The 27,253-nt window shown below is 38.8% G+C and overlaps 1 protein-coding gene across 2 annotated transcripts in view; it reads right to left on the bottom strand.

Annotated features, from left to right (window-relative positions):
• The window catches only part of MAP2K5 (mitogen-activated protein kinase kinase 5), a 271,359-nt gene that overhangs the window by 172,370 nt on the left and 71,736 nt on the right, over window positions 1-27,253 (bottom strand). For both annotated transcript variants that reach the window (XM_024997213.2, NM_001206770.1), the window contains exon 9: window positions 12,070-12,109. In XM_024997213.2, the coding sequence (XP_024852981.1) occupies window positions 12,070-12,109 (40 nt within the window). The remainder of the gene's footprint in view (window positions 1-12,069; window positions 12,110-27,253) is intronic.

Here is a 27,253-nt window from a genome sequence, read left to right as displayed (position 1 = left end):
CCTAAAACTACCAGCCAAGAACATATTCTTTTCACAGAGAATCTTAATTAGGCTTCCATAGTCTGGAATAAAGTTGAAATTCTAGCATGATATTCAAGGAATTTTTCCACAATCTACCTCCAATTTGTTATTCCAGTTCCTTCTCCCACCACTCCTTACCACAAATCCAATCTACATGTAGAACCAGATGACTGCTACCAGTCCACATGTCCCGTGCTTTCCCCCACTTTCCGTCTTTAGTCCAGGTGTTCCCTCCACGCGAGGTGTGCTTTCTCGCTCCATTCCATAGTCACTGGCCATAATACCTTTTCTATGCTTTAAACATAGCTTGAATGCCACCACCACCTCCATCAGGCCGGCACTAAAGCCTTCTATCAGACCCTCTATCTTTCTCCCATCACATGCTGCCTTTCGCATTAATGCCGTGGCTCCTAAAAACTGAAGCCTAGAGAGTACAGTGGTTGTAAGCCCACGAAGGGCAACAACTAAGCCTTGTGCATTTTTTCTCTGGTTCCCTCCCTCCATACCCAGCACCCAGCACACGGTCTTAAACAAGTGGTGCCCACTGAGTGATGTGGTACTTAATTATACCACATCTTACAACCATAATTCTCTAAATAAGAAGCTACTTCTAGACAGGAAGGAAATGAACTGTTTGATTTCTATAATTGAACTTAAAATCAAAGACATAAATACCAAAATAAATAAAATTGCCACACTGGCCTAAACTGTAGCGAGTAATAGTGTACTCGTGGGACTGATCCATTGCACTCTAAAAGGTCTTGATCATTCTTGAAATTTGCTTTAATCCAGGATAGTGGAGATTCCATAATGGTAAAAAAGTGAATAAAGTAATTTCTGGGAACTTGAGAAGGAAAGTAAAATCTACCCTAAAATGGAAAACCTGGGAAAAAAGCATGACAAATACTAAATTTTTTTGGAAGAACAAGGAAAGTATGAACTCCCTGAGTCTTCATGATTATTTTCTCTTCTCTTTAGGAAGAGCTCAATTTTTCAAACTGGAGAGAATTTGAACATGAAGCACTTCCTGGAGAAAGGGTTAAGCGAGAAACTGAAATACCTGAGCGCATTTCCGCGGCTCTCCACTACACCTCCAGGACAAGTAAGGATGAGTTGTCAAGTTAAATATAAGCAGTCAAGTGACTGAATTATAATTTACTCTGTGCTCAATTTAAATTAGTGTGAGGCTATTAAAATATACAGTATAAATACGGCAATTCATCACAAGCTGTCATGGATGACTTCATTTATTTGCTGGAGTGGCACACGCTCCACTAAAGGGAAGGAGAGCAAAATCACAGGTCAAATTAAGCTGCTATTCTGTTTTAATTCGCTTATTTAATCTGTGGCGACATAATTGTCTTTTACAGTATGTACAACTCAGAAAGGAAATTTGGGAGGATTACAGTCAGTATACAAATGATTAATCAAATGGTCCATTTAAATGCTACTTTAAAAGCAGCAGAAACCCAAAGCAGTCAAAGAATGATAATCAGCATGTGCTACATACAAGGCTAAATTTCCTGTACAGTGGGTTTTTCCCAATTAGAAAATATGTAGTACAAGGGAATCTTTTAAGCTCTGCTCTTTCAAAGATGTTACACAATACATTAACAGTATAAAAAGGTTCTATTTGCAAAATGGCTAATAGTATTTTTATTTGTTTTCTGCTCTACTTGTTTGCAATCGTCTTGCTTAACTACATTTCTCCCACCACTGTCACCCCCCAAAAGCTAGTTAGAAACACGTATTTAGATACAGTCATCAAATAGCTATCTTTAAAATAGCACTAGTGACATTTTCAAAGTACTCTCTTTGAGGCAATTTTTTTTACTAAATTCAGTGATATAAATTAAAAGTTCAGGGTACTTCTATTATTCCCAAAGTTCAACTTGCTTTTCATAATATCTGAAGTGATATTTTCCACCTCTGAAGTCTGAAGCGGTAAACACTAATATGCTTAGACACTGCAATAACCTTTGGGCAAAAAAGTCTAAAAAATAAGAACATTTACAAGAACAAAAATTAGAAATATTTTGAGTAGGAAGAGAAAAGTAACAGATTTTCAAGGACTCTCATCTAATTGATCCCACACGACATTTAAAGTATGGGTGAAAATGATCATTTGACTTGGGAAATTAAATTTCCCTCATCATTCTATGCAGGCATCAGAGCCCTGCAGGTGATTCTGTTCGGACAAGGACTGTGATTTGCTGCTCTTCGCAATCCCTCTATGACACTAGGCAGCCTGGTTTCACAGCTGAGGTCACTAAGAGGTTCAAGTGACATGCTTGAAGTCACACAAAAGTCAGGAGGGGTTCAGGAAAAGATCAAATGTGCTTCTAACTCTTAACCTTTCATTTCAGCCCTTAATATAAAAAATGCTAAGAAATACTCTGGGTGAGAGCAATGAACACAAAGAACACTATGCGATATTTTGCTTGTGAACTGAACTTGCTTTTAGGATATTACGTTAAAACATGAATGAATGAACGAAAGAACAAATGAAAGGCTAAAGTTTATTTACTCAGTTAGTTGTTCAACAAATTATGTGTTGAACCCCAAGTCATGACACATAGTGCTCTGTATTACACTCCATATGCAAGATTCTACATAAATCAGTGACTAAGACAAGATAACAAGACCTGTTCACCACTTTCAAAGAGATTTCAATGTGCTAGGGGAAATGTAACATGTATACTATCAGAACACCAGAAGTCACCCTGTGATGACACCCGTAAGGGACACATTCAGAGAATCCTAGAGAGGTCTGAAGGAGAAGGTGGTAAGTGATAGATCTACCAGATGTGACAGGATCTATTCAAGTCAGCTCAAGGAGGAGCAAGCTTCGGAGCTGACCCGTGACGGGTGTTGAGGATTTGGACAGGTTGGAGACGGTGAAGGCATTCTAATTAGAAAGAAATACATGAATAAAAGTATTGAAGTAAGAAAGTACTTGGGTTCAGATAAGGCAATGAGTTCAACTTAAAAGCAGCACAGAATTCAGACACATAAGAGAATGCTTTAGAAGTAGGCTGAGGATGTGTTGTGCAAGGTCTTGAGTTCCCTCCCATAGAGCTTTTAGTTCACTTGGAAGTCATGCAGAGTCTTTGAAGACTTTTGAGAAGGGAAGAAATGTGACCAGAGCTATGCTTTAAGAAGCCAAATCCCAAAGTAGTGGACAGGAATACAGAACAGAGGTTGACAACATGGACTTGATTGAGGCAAGACTTCCCTGGGTTCAAAGCTTGCTTCCATTACTTATTAGGCATGGGACTAAGCTATTTACGTATTCTGTGCCTCAGCTTCTGCATCTGTAAAATGAAGATCCATAACAGTAGTAAATGCAAAAGGTCACGGTGAGCTTTAAACATGGAAAATACACGTACAGTGCTTAGCAGAGTTTTTTGTTGTTTAGCTCCTAAGTCTTGTCTGACTCTGACTCCATGGACTGTAGCTGACCAGGCTCCTCTGTCCACAGGATTCTCCAGGCAAGAACACTAGAGTGCGCTGCCATTTCCTTGCCTGAGAGTGGGGGTTGGGGTCTTCCTGACCCAGGAATTGAGCCTGGGTCTCCTGCATTGGCAAGTGGATTCTTTATCAGTGAGTCAGCAGAGTAGACACCTGCTTGTGTGTGAGTGTGTGCTCAGATGCTCATTTGTGTCCAACTCTTTGCAACTCCATGGACTGTAGCCTGCTAGGTTCCTCTGTCCATGGAATTCTCCAGGCAAGAATATTGGAACAGGTTTCCATTTCATACTCCAGGGGATCTTACCTACCCAATGCATCTCCTGCAGATTATTTACCACCATACCACCTGGGAAGCCCAGACACCTGCTTAATATAGTACTATTGGATAGTACTATCTACTGGACTTCTGTAGCTTCTATTTTAGAGAACAATTTAAAAGCCGGTCAAGAGACATGTCTGCCAAGAGGCAAAAATAAGTGTATGGATTAGCACAGTGATAAGAATGGAAAAGATACTAAAAAAAATAAATAAATAACAACAAAACAGAAAAAATCAACAGGCTTCCAGAAATTAGACATCAGCTAAAATAGGACAGTGATCTCTGAGAGATGGAAAACCAATGAGATGAGTCCTATGACCAGCTTAGTGACTAGACAAGAGTTTTTAGTACCCATGCAGGGAGGGGAAGCTAGGGGAGCTCAACCACCTCCCTAAGCTGAGAGAACTGGGAGTTGAGGAGGCCAAGGCAGCTAGAATTCACTGGCAGAAGAGCAAAAGGAGACAGCTGCAGAAAACTGCAGAGGGCACCTGGAGTCTTTAGGTGAGTAATGATTTGCACATGGATGTCAGGAAACTACATGAGGCCAGGGAAAGAACCCCAAGAAAGACCAGAAGAAACGATCTCCAGACCTTACACTAGGCAGAGTTTGTGTTCGCACCAGGAAGGATGAAAACCCTATATTTGCCAAGGCATCAGGACAGAGTATTCAGAAGACTACTGCTTCAGTTGACCCGGGAAAGTTAGCTCTAGACTAAACACTGGAAAATTCTGAAAGAGATGGGAATACCAGACCACCTGACCTGCCTCTTGAGAAACCTGTATGCAGGTCAGGAAGCAACAGTTAGAAATGGACATGGAACAACAGACTGGTTCCAAATAGGATTAAGGCTGTATATTGTCACCTTGCTTATTTAACTTATATCTAGAGTACATCATGAGAAAACACTGGGCTGGAAGAAGCACAAGCTGGAATCAAGATTGCCGGGAGAAATACCAACAACCTCAGATATGCAGATGACACCACCCTTAAGGCAGAAACTGAAGAGGAACTAAAAAGCCTCTTGATGAAAGTGAAAGAGGAGAGTGAAAAAGTTGGCTTAAAACTCAACATTCAGAAAACGAAGATCATGGCATGTGGTTGCATCAGTTCACTTCAGTTCAGTTGCTCAGTCGTGTCCAACTCTTTGTGACCCCATGGACTGCAGCACGCCAGGCCTCCCTGTCCATCACCAACTCCCAGGGTCCACCCAAACCCATGTCCATTGAGTTGGTTATGCCCTTCAACCATCTCATCCTCTGTCGTCCCCTTCTCCTCCTGCCTTCAATCTTTCCCAGCATCAGGGTCTTTTCAAATGAGTCAGCTCTTCACATGAGGTGGCCAAAGTACTGTAGTTTCAGCTTCAACATCAGTCCTTCCAGGGACCAGATACCATGATCTTAGTTTTCTGAATGTTGAGCTTTAAGCCAACTTTTTCACTCTCCTCTTTCACTTTCATCAAGAGGCTCTTTAGTTCTTCTTCACTTTCTGCAACATCACTTCATGGCAAATAGATGAAGAAACATGGAAACAGTGAGAGACTTTATTCTGGGGGCTCCAAAATCACTGCAGATGGTGACTGCAGCCATGAAATTATAAGACGCTTACTCCTTGGAAGGAACGTTATGACCAACCTAGGCAGCATATTAAAAAGCAGAGACATTACTTTCCCAACAAAGGTCCATCTAGTCAAGGCTATGGTTTTTCCAGTAGTCATGTATGGATGTGAGAGCTGGACTATAAAGAAAGCTGAGTACCAAAGAATTGATGCTTTTGAACTGTGGTGTTGGAGAAGACTCTTGAGAGTCCCTTGGACTGCAAGGAGATCCAACCAGTCCATCCTAAAGGAGATCAGCCCTGGGTGTTCTTTGGAAGGAATGATGCTAAAGCTGAAACTCCAGTACTTTGGCCACCTCATGCGAAGAGCTGACTCATTGGAAAAGACTCTGATGCTGGGAGGGATTGGGGGCAGGAGGAGAAGGGGACGACAGAGGATGAGATGGCTGGATGGCATCACTGACTCAATGGACATGAGTTTGAGTGAACTCCAGGAGTTGGTGATTGACAGGAAGGCCTGGCGTGCTGCGGTCCATGGGGTCGCAAAGAGTCGGACACGGCTGAGTGACTGAACTGAACTGAACAACTGGACTGGTCCTATCTAATAAAGCTTAAAAGCAAGTCTTGAAAGGATCAAAGTGTTTCAGATTCAATAGGCAGCTCCTCAGAATAAAGATCAGGGATATATACAGGAATGTACCTATGCCATATAACTGGTATCCAATAAAAAATTAAAAGGTATTAAAAAAAATAAAAAATACAGCGCAAAATAGAGAGCAAAAGCAAGTCAAAAGTGACCGCGAGATGATAGTTATGGTAGAATTAAGAGACAATACCATTAATTGAGTTATCATAACTATATTCCACATATGCAAGAAGTCAGAAGAAAGAGCACGTTAACTAGAGATATGGAGGATGTAAAAAAGACCCATTTAAACTGATAGGGATAAAAAGTACATCTGAAATGAAAAAATATACTGAGCAAAATTAATAACAGATTAGACGATGCATATGAAAGAATACAAACCTGAACATTTGACAATAGAAACTATCCCAAACTGAAACACCAGACAGAAAAAAAGGCTAGAACAAATAAACAACAGAGTATCATTTTGCTGTGGGAAACCTTCAACTGAGATAACTTTATGTTAGAGTTGGACCATAAAGAAGGCTGAGCACTGAAGAATTGATGCTTTTGAACTGTGGTGCTGGAGAAGACTCTTGAGAATCCCTGGGACTGCAAGAAGATCAAACCAGTCAATCCTAAAGGAAATCAACCCTGAACATTCACTGGATGGACTGATGCTGAAGCTGAAGCTCCAATACTCTGGTTACCTGATGCAAAGAGCCAATTCTTTGTAAAAGACCTTGATGCTGGGAAAGACTGAAGGCAGGAGGAGAAGGGGATGACAGAGGATGAGATGGATGGATGGCATCACCAACTCAATGGACACGTTTGAGCAGACTCTGGGAGATGGTGAAGGACAAGGAAGCCTGGCGTGCTGTAGTCCATGGGGTTTGCAAAGAGTTGTTGTTGAACAACAACTTCAAGTGACCTAATATATATGCAATTAAGGAAAGTTATGACCAACCTAGATAGCATATTCAAAAGCAGAGACAGTACTTTGCCAACAAAGGTCCATCTGGTCAAAGCTATGGGTTTTCCAGTGGTCATGTATGGATGTGAGAGTTGGACTGTGAAGAAAGCTGAGTGCTGAAGAATTGATGCTTTTGAACTGTGGTGTTGGAGAAGACTCTTGAGAGTCCTTTGGACTGCAAGGAGATCCAACCAGTCCATTCTGAAGGAGGTCAGCCCTGGGATTTCTTTGGAAGGAATGATGCTAAAGCTGAGACTCCAGTACTTTGGCCACCTCATGTGAAGTTGACTGATTGGAAAAGACTCTGATGCTGGGAGGGATTGGGGGCAGGAGGAGAAGGGGACGACAGAGGATGAGATGGCTGGATGGCATCACTGACTCGATGGACGTGAGTCTGAGTGAACTCCGGGAGCTGGTGATAGACAGGGAGGCCTGGAGTGCTGCAATTCATGGGGTCGCAAAGAGTCGGACATGACTGAGTGACTGAACTGAACTGAAGTTCCCAAAGGTGAGGGAATATGTGAAGAAAATAATGGCTAAAATTTTTCCAAGTTTAATGGAAGTTAAAAATCCACACATCCAAATCTCTCAACAAATCGTAAGTACATGAATCATGAAGAAAATGACACAAAAACTCACCATAATCAAATTGCAATAAGAGGGACTTCCCTGGCGGCACTAGTGGTAAAGAACTCGCCTGCCAATGCAGGAGATGTATGAGATGTTGGTTAGATCCCTGAGTAGGGATGACCCCCTGGAGGAGGACGTGGTGACCGACTACAGTATTCTTCCCTGCAGAATCCCATGGACAGAGGAGCTTGGAGAGCTACAGTCATGGGGTTGCAAAGAGCTGGACACGTCTGAAGTGACTGAGCATGCACAGTGATTAAAAAAAATCTTAAAAGCAGTCAGAGAAGACGTCAATTCTAATGTACAGAGGAATAAAGATTTCTAAATGACAGTACAGTAAGGTTTTCACTGGAAACAATGTCAGCCAGAAAACAGTAAAGCAAAATCTCTAAAATACTGAAAGTAAAGCACAATTAAACTAGAATTCTCTATCTGGTGAAAATGTTTTCCAAAAATTAAAGTCAATGTACACTTCTCAGACATGCAGCAGCTGAAAGCATTCATTGCCAGGAGACTCGTGCACTGTAAGGAAGGTAAAGGAAGGGAGTCGTTCAGACAGAAGCGAGACGATACCAGATGGAAATCTGGGTTTGTACAAGGGAATACGGAGCACTGGAAATGGTAAAAATGTGAGCAAATATAAAATAAACCTATTCTTACATGTAAAATGCCTTTAAAAATGACTATCTAAAGCAAAATCAGTAACAATGTATTTTGGGGGTTTTAACATGAGTAAAATGTACAATAACAACAACAAAGGTCAGGATGAGGGAAATGAAAGTACAGCATGTAGAGCGCTCGTACTACAGGTCAAGTGGGACGATATTACCTGAGGGTGGACCTCAGTAAGTTAACCATGTATACTATAAACTTTAAAGCAACTGTTTTTTCTAAAAAGGACATAGACAAATAATAGAAAACAAACAGCAAATTGATATACTCGAATCCAACCGTATTGATAATCACATGAAATGTAAATGATATAAATGCCTCAATTAAAAAGCAAAGATAATCAGACTGGCCAAAATATAAAGATAAAACAGGTTAAAAATAAAAGACTATATCGCGCGAACACCAGTCAAAATAAAGCTGATGTAACTACATTAATATCAGACAATATAGGTTTTAGAGTAAACAATACTACCACGGAAAAAGAAGATCACTTTGTAATGATAAAGGGGCCATAAAATCCTAAATAACCTAACAGATCTACAAAAAAATACGAAGTAAAGAAAATGATAGAACTGCAAGGAAAAAATAGACAAGTATACAATTGTTGCTATAGATTTCAACACCCTGTTTTTTTATTGATAGGACAAATAGATAAAAAGTCAGTAAAGATACAGAAATTTGGAAAAACACTATCAGCCAACTTAATCTAATTGATATTTATCCCACATCCTACACAGCAGACTACACATTCTTTTCATGTACACAGGGAACCCTTACGAAGACAGTTCACACTCTGGGCCAAAAAATAAATATCAATAAACTTAAAATAATTTCAATTATATGAAGTATGTTACCTGACCATATAGATTTAAATTAGAAATTAATAACAGAAAGATATATGGAATATCCCCAAATATCTGGAAACTAAATAACACTCCTAATATTTAGTGAAAAAACTCAGCCTGTTTTAAAGCAAATAATGACACTTTTTTTTTTCCTCTTAGATTATGACTAGTCCTTTAGGACTGCCTGGAGATCAAACCAGTCAGTCCTAAAGGAAATCAACCCTGAATATTCTTTGGAAGGACTGATGCTGAAGCTGAAGCTCCAATACTTTGGCCACCTGATGTGAAGAGTCAACTCCCTGGAAAAGACTGATGTTAGGAAAGATTGAAGGCAGGAGGAGAAGTGGGTGACAGCGGATGAGATGGTTGAATGGCATCACTGATTCAGTGGACATGAGTTTGAGCAAACTCTGGGAGATGGTGAAGGACAGGGAAGCCTGGCATGCTGCTGTCCATGGGGTCGCAAAGAGTCAAATATGACTGAGCGACTGAACAACAATGACTAATATATAGACAAAATGGTTTTTGCCTTCACTGCCAAGAAGCTCGGGGCTAACCAAAAGTTTAAACACAATAATTATATCTACTCAAATCATTCATTCATTCAATGTGAGCTTCTAACATTTAATTCTATAAAATCAACGGATACAAAGCGAATATGATACAGTCCCTGTCCTGTAGGTCAGTTTTACGCTTAGGTCTAGCAAACAGCATATTTGTAAAGCCCTACTGTTTTCCTTTATTGAAGGTCTCTATTTTAACAGCCTTTTAAAAATGTGTCTTTTCTTTTAAATTGCTTTTAATCCTTTCCAGAGATAACTGTTGGCCCCTTGCCACACCCAGCTAAATAATCATGCAGAAGAAGTTTAATATCAACCTAGGTTAAACATAAATGAAAATGTATGAAATTATGAAAAATTATAATACAGTAGCAAGGCCAAATAGTGGGGCTTTGGGGGGTGATTTATAGCAGTGCTCCCCTCTCCTGGAATAAACAAACTAAAGTTGATTACCTTTAAAACATCACTGGCAACAGTCTAAAAGTTTTGACATCAAAGGAATAAACAAATAACTAGATACAAAGGAAAACAGTGCTGAGTTGGTGGAGGCATTCTTTGAAGATGGAGCTCAGAAGACACAGAAAGGACAACTAATGCTAAGCTGGTGCCACAGAGCTGCACTCAAGTGAACTCATGAGGACTGAGGTGGAGCCTGATCTCTATAGCACTTACCCTGGGAACTGGCTGGACTCAAGGTTCCTCCTTTTTAAAATGTGGGGCCACGGTAGATGATCTCTAAGGTCTCTTTCAGTTCTACAATTCTGTGAACCTAGTTTGGCTGGAATATCAAAGTAAACATCCCGAGAAGGAGCTCTGTTGGAGCGCTCCACCAAAAGCTATTTGAATTATTAAAACTAGACTTGATAATACACATAGCACATCCTCAGTGCTGTATTAAGTGTGGTATTGAAGAACAACTCTGGATTGCACAGCAGTCAGGAGGCTTGAGTCTGTTTTGGTCTGAGTTTACTAAAAGATACAACACACGCAGTTTAATCACTCTTATTCTTAGTTTCCTAGGTTAGATAAAAGATGCAGAAATACATGCTCACTATGGACAGCTAAGAAGGCATCTTGGAGGAGATGGACCTTGAAAGGACAGATAAAAATCAAAGGCATGGGCAGTGCTAATAACATGTATACGGGCTGCATGGTGTAGGAGAAGACATGTGCTTTGGAGTTGATGCATTTTGTTTTAAATCTTGGTCTTGGCTCTTCAATCTGGGTGACCTTGGACAGTTCAGCTTTCTGAGTCTCAGTGTCCTCAAATCTAAAATAATAGGCTTACTTTATACATTTAAAAATTAAAGATAAGAGCTACATAGAATCAAGCATTATACCGGTCATATAGCAGTCATTCAAAAAATAAAAGCTCTCATTATTAAGAGACTGAGGATAATGGGCACTGCAGAGAGCAACGGGCAGGTAAAGCAGAAGGTGCAGCTGGAAGGTGTGTAGGGGTCTGTCTGTAGATGGCCTAACTCATCTTTAGGGGAGTAAGGGATGAAGTTTGTTAGCTAAAAGCCCAGTTTGGAAGTGGAGTTCTATGGACTTGAATTTGAGGTGATAAGGGTTCAGAGGTGCAATTCGAGAGACTCCATAGGGAAATCTGAGATAAAATGATGAGAAAATCAAGCACCAACAGCCAAGGTCAGAAATTAAACGCAAAGCAGCACGGGCAGGATTGGGATCTTGGAGAACAGCAGGGATGGAGTGTGGATTGTGGACACGAGGGGAACAAGCGAGAAGCATCTAAGGTAACGGCCTAGAACATGCCTGAGTTAGGTGCAGCTTGACTCTATTCGATGGTGCGGTGTTAGGGTCTCTCAGAATGCCGTAAGAAGGGAGACAGGCATCATAGGCTTTCCGTTCTACACTACTGGGGCTGAGGGAAGAGGGATGCCAAGACAGTGATGCATCAGGTCTGGGGTTCAACTTCTCAACTCCAGGGGCCAGGTGAAAGGTACAGTGGAGATGTTATAAAAGTCTGAGTACGAGGTATGTGAGCCTGATACAAGGCAAAGGCAATGAGGATGAGAACAGAAAGAAAGTGGCACATGGACCCATTTCAGGGGAAATTGCTGACAGGACATGGTGACTTACAGGATGTGGCAGATGAAAGAAAGAAAGAAGTGAACATCTACCAAGTTTCTGAACTGTAAGATGAGGAAGGCAGTGGTGCACTGAGAGGGGAACATGGAAAGAAGCGTAGGAGACGATGAGTCAAATCACAGTGCGGGGATCCTGAAGGTCACAACAGGGCCACCACCCAAACCTTAAACCGCTTCATTTCCTCTTTGACAATACCTATGATTCAAGCTAACAGGGGTCGCGGTGGGAGAGAAAGCAGTAAGCATCAAAAGATTCATGAATTTCATAAAACTTATCTAGCACTCACCTTTACAGCTAGTATTTTCCCACTTGGGACATGATATGCTCTGTGGAAAGAAAAAAAAAATCACTTGGGATTACTAAACAAAATGACTAAGGACATAATATAAATCTGAATACATCCTCAGTAAGAGAAATATGATACTTTCAGAGAACACTAATAACAGTGGTAATTTACATTTCTATTGAGGTTCATGGTTTACACAGTGATTCATTATGTACTACCTTAAAATAACTCTGAGTTAATTCTGATATTATTATCCACTTTTTAGAGCCCAGAACTCTGAAGCATAGAGAAGGCTAAGCAGTTTATCAATGGTACAAGTTAATAAGAGGCAGAACTAGACATCAAACCCAAGTCTTCTGGCTCCAGATCCCTTATAGCATACTGTCATGGTATGTGGTGGTGTGTTCTCTGCTAAGCACGGTACAGAGCCACATAAAATGGGAGGTTTCCCTTTTGTTTGTCTCAATTATATATACAGATAAACTGCATCCCTACATTTCATTAAAATAATCTCAAAACACATTGGCTTAAGATATAAATTTATGTAAGAAGTCATAGAGTCACAAGGATCAAGTATGACAGTTATCTTTTTCTTAAAGCTAGCATCTCTCAGTATTTTTCAGAAAGCTACAGAACAAGGCTTCCCTGGTGGCTCAGTGGTAAAGAATCTGCCTGCCAGTGCAGGAGACATGGGTTCGATCCCTGATCTAAGAAGATCTCACATGCCATGAAGCAACTAAACCCATGTGCCACAACTATTCAGCCTGTGCTCTAGAGCCTGGGAGTCGCAACCACGGACACAGGTGCTGCAGCTGTTGAAGCCTGCGCACTCTAGAGCCCATGCTCTGCAACAAGAGAAGCCCACACCCTGAAACCAGAGAGTAGCCCCTGCTTGCCACAACTAGAGAAAAGCCGACTCAGCAAAAAGACCCAGCGCAACCAAAAATAAAATAAATAAAATTACACTCTAAAAAACCTTCAGAGCCCAGTTCAAGTGATCAGATACAGTGAAATAATTACAATTTAAATCAAGCAATATGAATACATTCATTTGTGAAAAATACTAAGGGAATTATGTTTGCAGAAATAAAATACCATTACATCTCATCAAGACTTTTCGTGTGAAATGAAATGTGTGCCCATGGACTGCACTGACGGCACGTTCTGACCACCATCCAGAAACAGTACGCTTTAAATAAAGATGTCAAAACCAACCGCGTAACATAAACAAGCACTTTTTATGGCACGTTCATGTAAGTATAAAGAAACAAATTAGTTTGGAAGAACTAAAATCTTGCTCCACAAAAGATTTTACATATTAGCCAAGATCAAATTGGTCTTCTCTTAATCCAAGTAATGTTAAGGTGTAACTGGGGTAGGACAGATGTGGGTGAAAGAAATTTAGCTTCTCAGGAATTTCCCATTTTTACATGCTAAGCCGCAAACTACATTTTCCAGGCTCCCAAATTTTACTGGGTAATGACCTAGCAGTAAACATTTCTCATTTCTTTTATTGTTTTAATCGAGATTTAATTGACATGCAGTATTATATTACTTTCAGGTGTACAACATTATGATTCAATATTTGTGTATACTTTGAAATGATCACCACAGCAAATCTAGTTTACATCTATTACCACACAGAATTATTACAAAAATTGCTTATTTCATACAATAAAAACAAAACATATATTCCATCATTATTAAAAATGAAAACACCATTTTCTGTTATTTTGGTGGAAGTAATCATGTGGTTGCTCTGAAATTTTTTAACAGCTTTATTAAGGTGTGACTATATATGATAAAACTCACTTGTTTTAAACGTACAATTCAAGATTTTTAGTATGTTTACAGAGTTGTGAGGTCATTGACAAGTGTTTTTAAAGTGACTGACTTATAGAAATGGTTTAAGTATTTGTAATTTTTCACATATAAAATGTTACAAATTCAGGTACGACTAAGAAGAAACATATATCAATATGTATATATATCCATATTTAGGACTGTTCATTCAACAATTCATTCTGCTTCTCCTACTTGAGTAGACAAAGGTCAAGACAATTATGGAAGGTAAACTTAGCCTTTGCTGCTAAGTCACTTCAGTCGTGTCCGACTCTGTGCGACCCCACAGACAGAAGCCCGCCAGGCTCCCCTGTCCCTGGGATTCTCCAGGCAAGAACACTGGAGTGGGTTGCCATTTCCTCCTCCAATGCATGAAAGTGAAAAGTGAAAGTGAAGTCGCTCAGTCGTGTCTGACCCTCAGCGACCCCATGGACTGCAGCCTTCCAGGCTCCTCCATCCATGGGATTTTCCAGGCAAGAGTACTGGAGTAGGGTGGCAATTTTATCAATTAATTGTACAGAAATTCAGATACATATAATTAAAGGAAAGGCAAGCTTATAAAAATCATCAATTGTTCACTTTACCAGAGAATACTTTAATCTATACAGTGTCTAAAGACTTTTTCTAAACACCAACCTCCCTATTATACATAAATACTATTCAATTATAAAATAACTTAAATAACTTAAAAAAATTTTATACTTTGTATAAAGTGATACACATTTTCAAAAGTGGAACCCCTGTATTATACTGGTTTTACAACAAATTACCACTTACTTTACTATCTGTGTTAACATCAGACTTTTACAATGTATGAAACTACATGTCATGATTTAATTCATGATATGTCTGAACTCATGCCATAAATTAATATATAAAAGCTTACACTGTGTTTTTTCTCAATGTATGACAGAGAAGTTGTTGGTCTAAGCCAATATGAAGTGTGATTTGAAGGCATTTAGCAACTTTATTCCAGGCAATATAATATGTAACACTTAACAATCATATACCATTTTTCTTCTCAAAGTATCATACTGTCTTCCAATGTCAACATTTAAAACATTCTATATTACAAACACTGAAATGTAAAGATATATAATTGAATGCATACACAAGGACTCAAAACAGTGTTGTTACACTGGACAGTGAGCAACACCTGGATATATGAGACTGATAGGAGTGATAGGGAAATGATTAGCAAATAATCTAGTACATACTAGATACCATACTGGACAGTTTGGCAACTCAATTAGCTTATCAAGAAAGCTGATCTATTCCAAAAGAAGGGTCTCCTATTTCCAAGTGAATTAAAAGGGGAAACTTGATGATTTAATTATGATGCACGTTTATTCATCTGTGGAAGTTTGGGTTCGATTTCGAGCACTAAAAATGCTGTGTGGTTTGGTTTACAGTGCAATGACAGTACCAAATTAACATTTAATTTTCAAGAAGTGGAAGACAAAGGCAACGCCAGGTAGGAGTCAAGTGCATCCCTTAACTTTGCAAATGGCATTCTACCCAGAGACAGGGAATTTGTTTACTTTCAGTGGATACTGCATCTCAATTGCCTTGACCTTCCTCAACACATTAACTGTAAAGTGATTAATGAAGTTTGAATGGAGGCTCTGGTTACACCAAAAGACAACTATACACCTCTGCATTGTTTTAATTAACAGCTAACACTTCAAATTAGTTTGCTGTTGCCACAGTAATTACCTGTTCCAATGAGTGCATGAAGGAAGCACTTTTATAAGTTACTTTTAGTGCTGAGTCCTTGAGCATTCCACTTTGTGACCAGCACAGAACTTCTGGGAATAGTCCCAGCCCTTAAAATTGAGCACACAATCTATACACACTTTAGGCTAAGTAAAAGCTAAGTAGCCTGGTATAAATTTTTTGAGTATTAAAATAACAAGAAGACAAGCAAAGAGAACATCTATACTTTTCATACTTTCTTTACTTTCTCTTTCCATTTGGAACAATAGGTTCCATATAAATAAACAAAAAAGTTGGTACCAACCTTTAATTTTGGTAGTACAAATTCAGACAATGTATTGAGCAAGTCAATAATATTGAGTACTGTCTTATCTAATCCCTCCCTTTTAAGGGAGAAATATCTAAAAGCAAGGTTAAAAAACGTGTTCAAGCATACACAGTCAATGGCAAAGACAAGACTGGAACTGAGGCAGAACACATGTATTCTAGGAACTAAAAAAATACGTGGTAATGTTTAAGTTCTCTTAACTGCATTCTAGAGCAGGGAAACTCATAATTCAAAACTTACAAAGGTGCCGCCCTATTTCAATCAGGCTAAGACCATCACACTAAATCTTTCCCAGCAAGGAAGCATTCTGCAACCACTGCCAACCTGCCAGGGGAGGGAGAGGAGGGAAGGCTGTATGCTCTGAGACGCTGCCTGGGTTCTGATGCTAGCTCTGACACTTAATGTGAACATGGACTGTTATCAAACCTCACCTTGTCTCTCGTGCCTTATGTCTGAAAAGGGGAAATTGGTCCTAATGTTATAGACTTGTGAGGTTTAGTGAGATAAGTAAAGCACAGAGGACAAGGCCTGGCACAGAGTAAGTGGGTGTTACACGTTAGGAAGCTAGAAAGTTTCCAGGGTAGATGGGTGTTTTAAGAGTAAAACCACTAAAACAGACTGGAAAAGCTCAGTTTTCTGCTTCTGCAAATCTCTCTTATGCACAATACTCACTCTGTTCCACAAAACATCTTTCTGCCTCAGGCCCTTTCTACCTACATCTCAGCCTGGACCACTCTTCCTTCAATATCCACTTGACTTGTTCCATCACTTCCTTCAGGTCCAATGTTACTTCTCTGACTATCCTACGTAGAACAGCTCATTCTCTCTTTCTTTATTCTTCATAGAATTCATCAACACTCTACACAATTTATTATTTGTTTCCAACCACTAGAAAGCAAGCTCTGTAAAAACAGGGACATTTTGTTGTTGTTGCTCTATATGGTATCTCCAGTGCCTAACCCTGTACTGGGCAAATTTTATAAATATTTGTTGAAAGAATGAATAAATTGCTCTTTTAAAAAATTATTGGTTTAGATTCTAAACCTATTAATATCCAATTTTTCTTTTCTAACACACATATAAAAAACTATCCTTTAAGTATGACTTGGGCTCATGAGTTTTCACATATGCTATTTTTCCCTGCTCAGTTGCAAATATTTTCGTCCCATTATAATGTGCTATACAACCCATAAATTATTCAGATATGTTCATTTTAATTCTCAAATGAATAAGAGGTTTAAGATTATTATTATTAATTTCTAAACTAATTGTATTATAGTCAGAAAAAGTGATCTGTAAGTTACAAACTTAAGTGAGACTTGCTTTGTCCCCTAGTATATAATCAATTCTTAAGTTTTCTATACCTCTATATCCTCTCAATATGATTGATAAAGAGTGTTATATGATCATGTGATCAGCTTGTTAATGATGATGTTAAAGTCTTCTATATCTTTAATTTTTATTTGTTTCATCTATTGATTACTGAAAGACAATTCTCCTACTATGATTGTGGATTTATTAACTTTTCCTTGTCAAGCTTTTTTTTTTTTTTTTGCTCTATGCATTTTAAGGTTATGTAGGCAATGGCACCCCACTCCAGTACTCTTGCCTGGAAAATCCCATCGACGGAGGAGCCTGGTGGGCTGCAGTCCATGAGGTCGCTAAGAGTCGGACACGACTGAGGGACTTCACTTTCACTTTTCACTTTCATGCATTGCGGAAGGAAATGGCAACCCACTCCAGTGTTCTTTCCTGGAGAATCCCAGGGACGGGGGAGCCTGGTGGGCTGCCGTCTATGGGGTCGCATAGAGTCGGACATGACTGAAGTGACTTAGCAGTAGCAGCAGCATTAGCTATATACAAGCTTAAGACTATTATATATTCTTTTCTTCTATCATCATATAGTAGTCCTTTCTATCTTCATCCCTAAAATTAAAAAAAAAAACCCACAAAACTTTTTGGCTTAAAGTCTGCTTTGTCTTATGTTAATATAACCTCACTAGCTTTCTATTGATTAGTTTTTGCCTAATATCTTTTCCCCAACCCTTTCCTTTCAACCTTTTTCTGTCTTCATGTTTTACGAATATATTCTAAAATAGTTAAAAATAGTAGATAGCTGTATTTTTTTAAGTTCCACTTGACCAATCTACTAACTGGCAACATATATCTATAATTATTGATACATATAGATTTATTTCTACCACCTTATTCATTTACTTTTCACCTCTCTTTGTCTACTATCCTGGATTGTTATTGCTGTTTAGTTGCTAAGTTGTCCGACTTCTTAGCGACCCTACAGAGTATAGCCTGCCAGGCTCCTCTGTCCCTGGAATTATCCTGGCAAGAACACTGGAGTGGGTTGCTATTTCCTCCTCCAGGGGATCTTCTCGACTTAATCACTGAACCCATATCTCTGAAGTCCCCTGCACTGTGCCGCCTGGAAAGGCCTAATACATGTACACATATCCCCTCTCTTTTGGATTTCCTTCCTATTTAGGTCACCACAAAGCATTTAAAAAACTATTTATTTATTTGGCTGTGCCAAGCCTTAGTTGAGGTATGCCGGATCTTTTGAGCTGCAGCATGTGAGATCTAGTTCCCTGACCAGAGACTGAACTTGGACACCCCAAAATTGACATTACAGAGTTTAGCCACTGGACTACCAGGTTAGTCCCCTGCCCTCACTCTTGAATGACAGTTTAATTGAGACGGTTATTTCCTTTTTATCTTGTGAGGATACCATTGTCTTTCAGCTTTCAGTATTATTGGTGCAAACCTGCTACCCACAATTTGCTGGCCGATAAATGCCACTGAAGGTTCTTGGACAGAAGAGTGCTATGATCAGACTTTAAAATTCTTACTCTGGCTGCAGATCACCACAGCACTACGTGAAAGAGCAAGGAGCACTTAGAATGGTGTTACCACAGGCTAGGCAAGAGGGGGTAGTAGGAATCTAGGTAGTATTACCAGATGTGGAAAAGGGACATAGATAGAAGACTTTGGCCAGATATAATCTATGACACATGGGATGAGGAGGCTAAACCTAAAATTTCAAGCAAAGATCATAGAATTATGGTGTTTATTAGCAGAAAGAGAAGACTCTTATCTAGTCATCCTTAAATATATAATCCTATACTTTTTAGCTTCATGAGAGCAGAGACCACATCAACTTCATTCAACAATGTATATATAGTATCTAGCAAAATACTTAGCACATCATAGATACTCAAATATTTGTGAGATAATAATTAAATGGTGTAGTCAGGAAAGGGGAGAAAGAAAAATGAAACGGGGAACTAACAATTTCTAACAGTCCACAGAATTATTCTAATTTCTATATGTTGTATATAACATAAGCCACATTTCACAGATAATAATAGAAACAGATGTGAGGATATTAAGGTAATAAGAATTTATGAATGGCAGGTATAAGATTCAAATTCAGGTCTATTTCAATTTAATGCTTGTGTTCTTTCCAGTACAGACAGAGTATACACAGGGAATGATTTGAAATAAGTTTACTTCAGGATGCTGTGAATGTTGAACGTGGAATTCAGAAGAAGAATGTACTAAAATTTCACATATTATATTCCCTATCCGATGGATTATGTTTCCCTATCTTGTGGTTGATGCCAGTTCATCCATTGGCATCAACTACTCTGATGTTTTATGATATGTCACATGTTGCTGCTAATACTATTTTTCTTCAAAAGTGTTATATAACTTCACTAGTAAATGCTTTGTTTAACTATACTGTAAACACTAATTACCAAACAATCTGTGAATTCTTAATATAGGGTCTGTATCTTATCCTATTTTATTGCAAGTTTCAAGTCAGGGTCAAGCTCCATTGTCTTCCCTGCTATATCCCCAAATTCTACCAGAGTATATGACACACTCTCCACTTAGATACCTAGTTTTCGTATTTAATAAATAATGCATACCTCCAACTGCCAAGAACAATGGTGGGCATTGTGGCTGGGGTAGAGAACAAATCAGACAAGGTTCTTGCTTTCCTGGAGCTTACTTTCTAGTGGGGCCAAGACTGACAATAATCAAATAAATACACAATATGTCACGTAGCAGAACTGCAATAAAAAAGACTAAAGGTAGGGATATAGACAGTGATCAAGATTAGGGGCATTTAAAAAAAATATTATAGGTAGGAGGAAATTAAGGAATGCACCTCTCATTCAGTTATATGTGAACAGTAAAGGAGCATACCATTTAGACAGAAAAAGAGGACTGTGGGCAGAGGAAATGTTGAGTTCAAGGCCTTAAGGTGGAAGTGTGTATTTGACATGTGTGTGGAACTGGAATAAGAAAGACTAGGTGTGGGAGACAAGTCAGAAAGGTAATGGGAAGACAGATTGTTTAGTACCATTTAGACCATGGTGAGGTCTTTGGCTATTATTCTGAATGCTATAAAAAGTCACAGTAAAAAAAACATGTGGAGAGTTTATATTCAGAAAGATCATTTTGGCTATTGGGTAAAGAGAATTCTTTGTAGGAAATTAAGGACAGAAACTAGAACAGTAGCTGGGAGGCAAGAGATAATAGATGCTTAGAATATGGTGGTAGGTCAGAGGTGGTCCGCTTGCTCAAACAGCTTTGAAGAAATGCCAACAAGATTTGTGGGTTAATATAATGGATGGTCTGGGAGAAAAAGAAGAAAGAAGAATGACTGGAAACTCTCTGTCATGAGCAGCTTGTAGGATGAAGTTTCCATTTACAAAGATTAGAAAAACTAAGAAGGAACAGATTTTAGAGGAAATGTCCGCTTTGGGTAACTTTGAAATGCCTAAGACATTCAACTGGTAATTAGATATGAGTCTGAAGTTCAGGGCAGAGGACAGGACTGGAGATATACATTTGGGCTTCATCAACATATAGATGGTATGTAAAGCCATGAAACTACAAAATCTCACTTGGGAATTTTAAAAAAATATTTTAATTTATTTATTTGGCTACATTGGAGAAGGAAATGGCAACCCACTCCAGTACTCTTGCCTGGAAAATTCCACAGATGGAGGAGCCTGGTAGGCTACAGTCCATGGGGTTGCAAAGAGTCAGACACAACTGAGCGACTTCATTTTCTTTCTTTCTACAGTTCCTTTTGGAGAAGGAAATGGCAGCCCACTCCAGTGTTCTTGCCTGGAGAATCCCATGGACAGAGGGGCCTGGTGGGCTACAGTCTATGGGGTTGCAGAGTCGGACATGACTAAGCAACTAACACACACATACACATTTGGCTGCGTGTGTCTTGGTTAAAGCACATGGGGATCTACAATCTTTGTTGTGACATGTGGAATCTTCAGTAAGGCACATGGGATTCTCAGTTGTGTATGCAAACTCTCAGTTACAGCATATGGGCTCTAGTTCCCTAACCAGGGATCAAATCCAGGCCCCTTGCACTGGGAGCACAGAGTCATAGCCAGTAGACTACCATGGAAGTGCCTCAATTAGGAATTGAAATAAATAGAGATGAGGTACGAGGAATGGACCCGAACAACTCCAAATCCAGAAATCAGGGAGCTGAGAAGAAACCAGTAAAGGAGATGAGAAGGTACAGAACGTATGCCAGCAACAGAACCCACAGAACAGTACTCCCAAGGCCCGGAATGTTGGTGTTACACCTCTGACACTGCCAAGTGCAGTACCTTGCTCAGGGCAGGTATCCAAAAGAACACGTGACTGACTTCAAAAGCGATATTTGGGGACAAATGCAACTAATCTTATAATTTTCTATATGAAGATGGGTCTAGTACAATACACACAAGGTTAGAGGTGTGTTAACTTCCATCTAGTTCCTAATAAGATTTTATTAAAAGATACATCAACCCAAAAAACTAAACAGAATTTCTATAAGAATTTTTAAAAGTGTGTAAGGAAAAGGAGAAATTTGAAAATGAAATGTTAAAAAGTCCTAGATTCACATAGGACATAAGGGAGAAGCAACCTGTGTTCACATTTCAACATCTGGACTCCCACACAAATTTATGTCATGCATAAGATCAATTGCATCTGTATTTTACAATGTTTACTGAAATTATTTATGCTTAGAATTTCAAATTCTAGGAGAACCGAAAAAATATGAATCGGCCCAGATGACTCCTGTTCACAAAATAAATAACCTAGAGCTGATCATATATTTTCTGATAAAGCTTGTACAATCTCATACAATTAAAGTAGGCATCTAATTTCTATAACACTATTCTGCATATCAATTTCTAAATACTTTCTAATCAAATTATTTTCAATTATGAGAAGAATTATAATAGGGAATATTTGTGCTTCTCTAATGATGAGGTAGGATATAATTTAAGAATGGGGGACTGACCTATGATCTGACTGCAAATATTTCATGTTTCAGCATAAATTGTAATATGACATCTGATAAGTGTCACTCTGTTAGTAATAACAGTCATCAAAATGACTAGGGAAATACGCCTCCTCCCTTTTTTCTGCCTCGTGGAACCAGAATTTCAAGAGTAATTGCACATATGATGACTTTTAATCATGACAGCAACACAAGAACACTGAAATGCCACTGCCCTGTGGAGGGGGCAGGGCAATTCTTTCACATACCACGTGGAATAAATGCCATTGACTTAAGTTCCACTCTCACAGAGCATACTGCATAAAAGGTTAGTGAAAAGCGGGATGCAATTACTGTGAATTATTTATAGAGCACTATCAATTGTTGGAAACTCTCCAAATGAATGGGAAACTTAAGAAAACAAGCCAGTGACTAAAATGGTGAAACCAGTCGTTAAGTTCTGGCTTAAGAAAGACATACATACACAAACAAAACAAACATATTTTGTTATTTTGTGAGATTAATTTTTTCTAAAAAACCCTGGATGTTGTTTTTTAATGCAATTAAAATTAAAATCAGGAACCAAATGTAAACTAGCTATGTATGGTTCAGTTAATGAAAATTTTGTTTTATTGCTTGATCATTTTAGAGATTTATTCTCTTGGTAGGTTTCTTTGGGGGTGGATTTTACCAATATGTCACGTAACAAAATAGCCATCTACAGAAAAAAAAAAAAATTCAAATAGTTTCAGGGAAATCAACACTGACAGTTGTTGTCTCCCATAATAGATAAACACATTAGCCAGGCTCTAGCTGTTAAAATAGGAAATCCAAAGTAAACAGCAGTTGTAAAAAGCTTTTATATAAACTGTACTAGTTCAAATAGCAGTCTATGCCAACGTTCCTTCTGCCTAAAAACCCATTACAAATGCTGACTACTGATTGTAAAATGATTTATGGTTAAGCAACAGGGCCCCCCAGACTGTTTAAGTATCAAATCAAATATGTTATTAGGTCACATATATTAACAACTCTTTCAAGATGCTGATCATACACAGGGCTCACAAACCAACCTAATGTTTAATATAGAGAACTTGGCAGGGTTAGAAAGAGTTCCAACCAGAGCTACTTTAACTCTACATTTTATGATTTCTTCTTCTTTCTATTTACTTTGGTTCTCCTTTTTACTCCCACATCTGTCTCAAAGTTAATGTGGTCATCACTTCCTCCATATTTCTTTCATAAGGTGATATAGCCTTATTCAAGCCTTTAACATCAACTACAGTAATGTCTTTTAATACATGGCCCAAGTACCTTTGAGATTAAGGAAGCTATAGTCATAGTGATCTCTTGATCAAAGCTTCTGAAAGAATGTTAATGGCCAAAACAGAGGCAAGAGAAAGCCTAATGATGAGGATAGGAAAAAAATGAGGCAACACATGTGGGAGGGAAACAAGAGTATCTTGACGATTAACTAGTTAGGAAACTTCTTTCTGAAATGGCTTGATTACAATATCATCTCTGCTCATAATGGAAAGCTAACAATAAGTCACTTTCCAAAATGAGATATAAAAATGGCTATTTCAGAAAACCTCCTTCTACTCATAAGTAACATTCAATTGTGCTTTATGGTTTATAAAATGTTTTTTATATAAGGAAGCTATTTAAGTTGTGCAAAAATGTGCAGATATTTTTATTAGCCCCATTTTACAGATAAGGAAACCAAGGCTTGGTGAGGTTAACGACTGCTTCAAGATTCTTATCTCCTAAGCTTTGGAGAACTTTTTCTGAAAAAAGTTGGCTTAAAACTCAACATTCAAAAACAAAGATCATGATATTCAGTCCCATTATTTCATGGCAAATAGATGGGAAAACAATGGAAACAGTGAGAGACTTTATTTTTGCGGGCTGCAAAATCACTGCAGATGGTGACTGCAGCCATGAAATTAAAAGACGCTTGTTCCTTGGCAGAAAAGGTATGACCAACCTAGACAGCGTATTAAAAAGCAGTGACATTACTTTGCCAACAAAGGCCCATCTAGTCAAAGCTATGGTTTTTCCAGTAGTCGTGTACAGATGTAAGAGTTGGACTATAAAGAAGGCTGAGCACTGAAGAATTGATGCTTTTGAACTGTGGTGCTGGAGAAGACTCTTGAGAGTCCCTTGGACTGCAAAGAGATCCAACCAGTCAATCCTAAAGGAAATCAGTCCTGAATATTCTTTGGAAGGACTGATGTTGAAGCTGAAGCTCCAATACTTTGGCCACCTGATGTGAAGAACTGACTCATTAGAAAAGACCCTGAGGCTGGGAAAGATTGAAGGTGGAAACAGAAGGGAACGACACAGGATGAGATGGTTGGATGGCATCACCAACTCGATGGACATGAGTTTGAGTAAGTTCCAGGAGTTGGTGATGGACAGGGAAGCCTGGAGTGATGCAGTCCATGGGTCACAAAGAGTCGGACACGACTGAGTGACTGAACTGAACTGAACTGACTGAAGCTTTGGACTGGGCTGTGGATTCAAATTCCTCTGCAGCCAAATCCAATGCTTGTCCCAAACAAGCCTGTGTGAACATAAATGGGCTGCTTCTAGATCCTCTAATTCCAGTTGTCTTCAAGGTTCTCTGGATAGGGTCAGTGCTGGTTTTTAAAAAGCAATAGGGAAAATCGATTGAATGACTCACTTTTCAGAGTTGCATTAACTTTTTCAGGCCACTGGGGTACAATTTACTAAATTACCTCTCCTAGCACACTAAATAGTACCCTAGTGGGTCAAAGAGTAAATGCACCTCTGAAAAGTGAGCCATTTATCCCCTTCTTCCCTGTAGTACCAGATGTAATCTGTCCCCTATGACAGAAATATTAACCCATTTCCATTAAAAACTCAAGAAATTGTCCCACACTAGAGAAAATGAGTATGGGGAAGCTTCCCTGGGAGAGGAAAACAAAACAAACAAAAATCTCTCTTCTATAACCTTGCTCACAATACTGGTGAAAAGTCAGCATGTATTTATATGAAAATAGTGGGCTTTCATTCACTGGGGATTGATTTTAATCAAGGCCTCAAAACACAACAAAAAAACACAAATTCAAAGCTGATGGTTTTCAGCAGGGAGATGCACAGGACATCATGATGGCTAGTTTCATCCTGTACTGCAGTATTTAAAAAGTAAAGCTCAAACATTCATCTTGCGTGTGTAATACGATATATATCACAGATCGTGGTTCTTTCACATATCTCACTATCCCAGAGATTATCCCTTTGACACAAAAAAAAATCTTCTTGGCTAGCAAATAAGCACATTATTACTTTTAATCTGTATAAAGGCAAAAGCCTCTGAATACATTTCTGAGTTGCCTCAGGAATAGCTATTGAGTGATTTAACAGTTGCTAGATACTTTAATAAAGCCAAACTTTAAGTTTTCAGCACTGTTAGTCTTTTACTCTTCTGGAAGATGGCTATGCAATGAAAATAAGACAACTTTAATTTAAGAATCATCCAGCTTCTAATTAAACTGCCATAGGCAGCTGGTTGGATAAGTTTTAATCAGTTTCAATCACCTATTGATTGGTATACTGAAGCCTAAAAAATTAAAAGTAAAAGATGATTGGGGAATTGTCCCATCTCAGAACAACAGTAGAGGCCTCTGTAAATAACTCCTCTTTTAACCATCAGCTAAATGAACACTTCAATACTGCAGTACAAAGTCTTCTGCAAAATTACTTTAACTAACAAGCAGAAATTTATCAGCTTCAGCCAAAATCAATGCTGAAATCAATTTGAACACTGGTTGTGTCTAAAGGGGCTCATTGGCAATTTAGGGAAATTACACCATGTAAATGCCTGTGCTTTAATTGAACAGTTTCATCAACTAGGCTGTGATTGCTGTCCATTCACTTATTTACTTTCGCTGCAGCTACCATTCTGCAAAGGAATGGCTTTTGTCAGGCTGAAGAGAGGCACTTTATCTTCATTTTGTGCACTTTTGTGCATAACAGACTTCATGACACTGGCATATCATGACTAGGGTTAAAACAAACCAGGAGGAACTTTTCCCTTTAACCTAAAAAATGAACAACACTCAAACTACCATCATACCTTACACCATCCAGGGAGAGTCATCTTTAAGCAAAGAAAAATCTTTGCCTCTATGTTTTGGACAACAGGAGAAAGTATTTGGATTCTAAACCAAATTCCATCTTGCTCTTCTTTTTGAGATATCTGTAGCGATTTCCAAAAATATATAAACTGCATTAGAACATTCTCTCCAAAAATTAAGTAACATTTTGTTTTACAAAGTCCTTTGAGATTAGTCAAGAGGAGCTGATTCTCCAATCTATTCAGGAGATTAAGGCTTAAAGACCTCACATATATTTTTAAAGTAAGATTAACGAGAGGAGAAAGGGAGAGGGGTCTGCATGGGAGGAAGAAACCAGACTTGTTTGTAAAGATCAGAGGTCAAAACATCTGTAAGACTCCAACGATTTAAATACATACACAAAAGCACTCACAAAATCATGAGCAATGAAAAAAACCCAAAGATGCAATTTCTGCAGAACTATATGTGGAACTGACTGAAGTCTGGAGACAGGAATTAATGTTTTAAATACTGGGTTAATCACTTAGTTCAAAGATTACAAATTTCAGGGAAGGTGAGAAGAAAGAAGACAGCTGTTTGTTCCCATAAGTCATCTGTAAGGTACATGTGCCTGATGCAAAAAATACAAATACAAAATAGATCAGTCTTATGGACTCTGTGGGAGAGGGAGAGGGTGGAGAGATTTGGGAGAATGGCATTGAAACATGTATAATATCATGTATGAAACAAGTCGCCAGTCCAGGTTCGATGCACAATACTGGATGCTTGGGGCTGGTGCACTGGGACGACCCAGAGGGAGGGTATGGGGAGGGAGGAGGGAGGAGGGTTCAGGATGGGGAACATAGGTATACCTGTGGCGGATTCATTTCGATATTT

This window comes from Bos taurus, chromosome 10 (assembly GCF_002263795.3).
Source record: "Bos taurus isolate L1 Dominette 01449 registration number 42190680 breed Hereford chromosome 10, ARS-UCD2.0, whole genome shotgun sequence".
In the NCBI taxonomy this organism is placed as follows: Eukaryota; Metazoa; Chordata; class Mammalia; order Artiodactyla; family Bovidae; genus Bos; species Bos taurus.
Note: the sequence above shows the minus strand (reverse complement) of the source record. Positions and strands in the feature narration are given on the sequence as shown.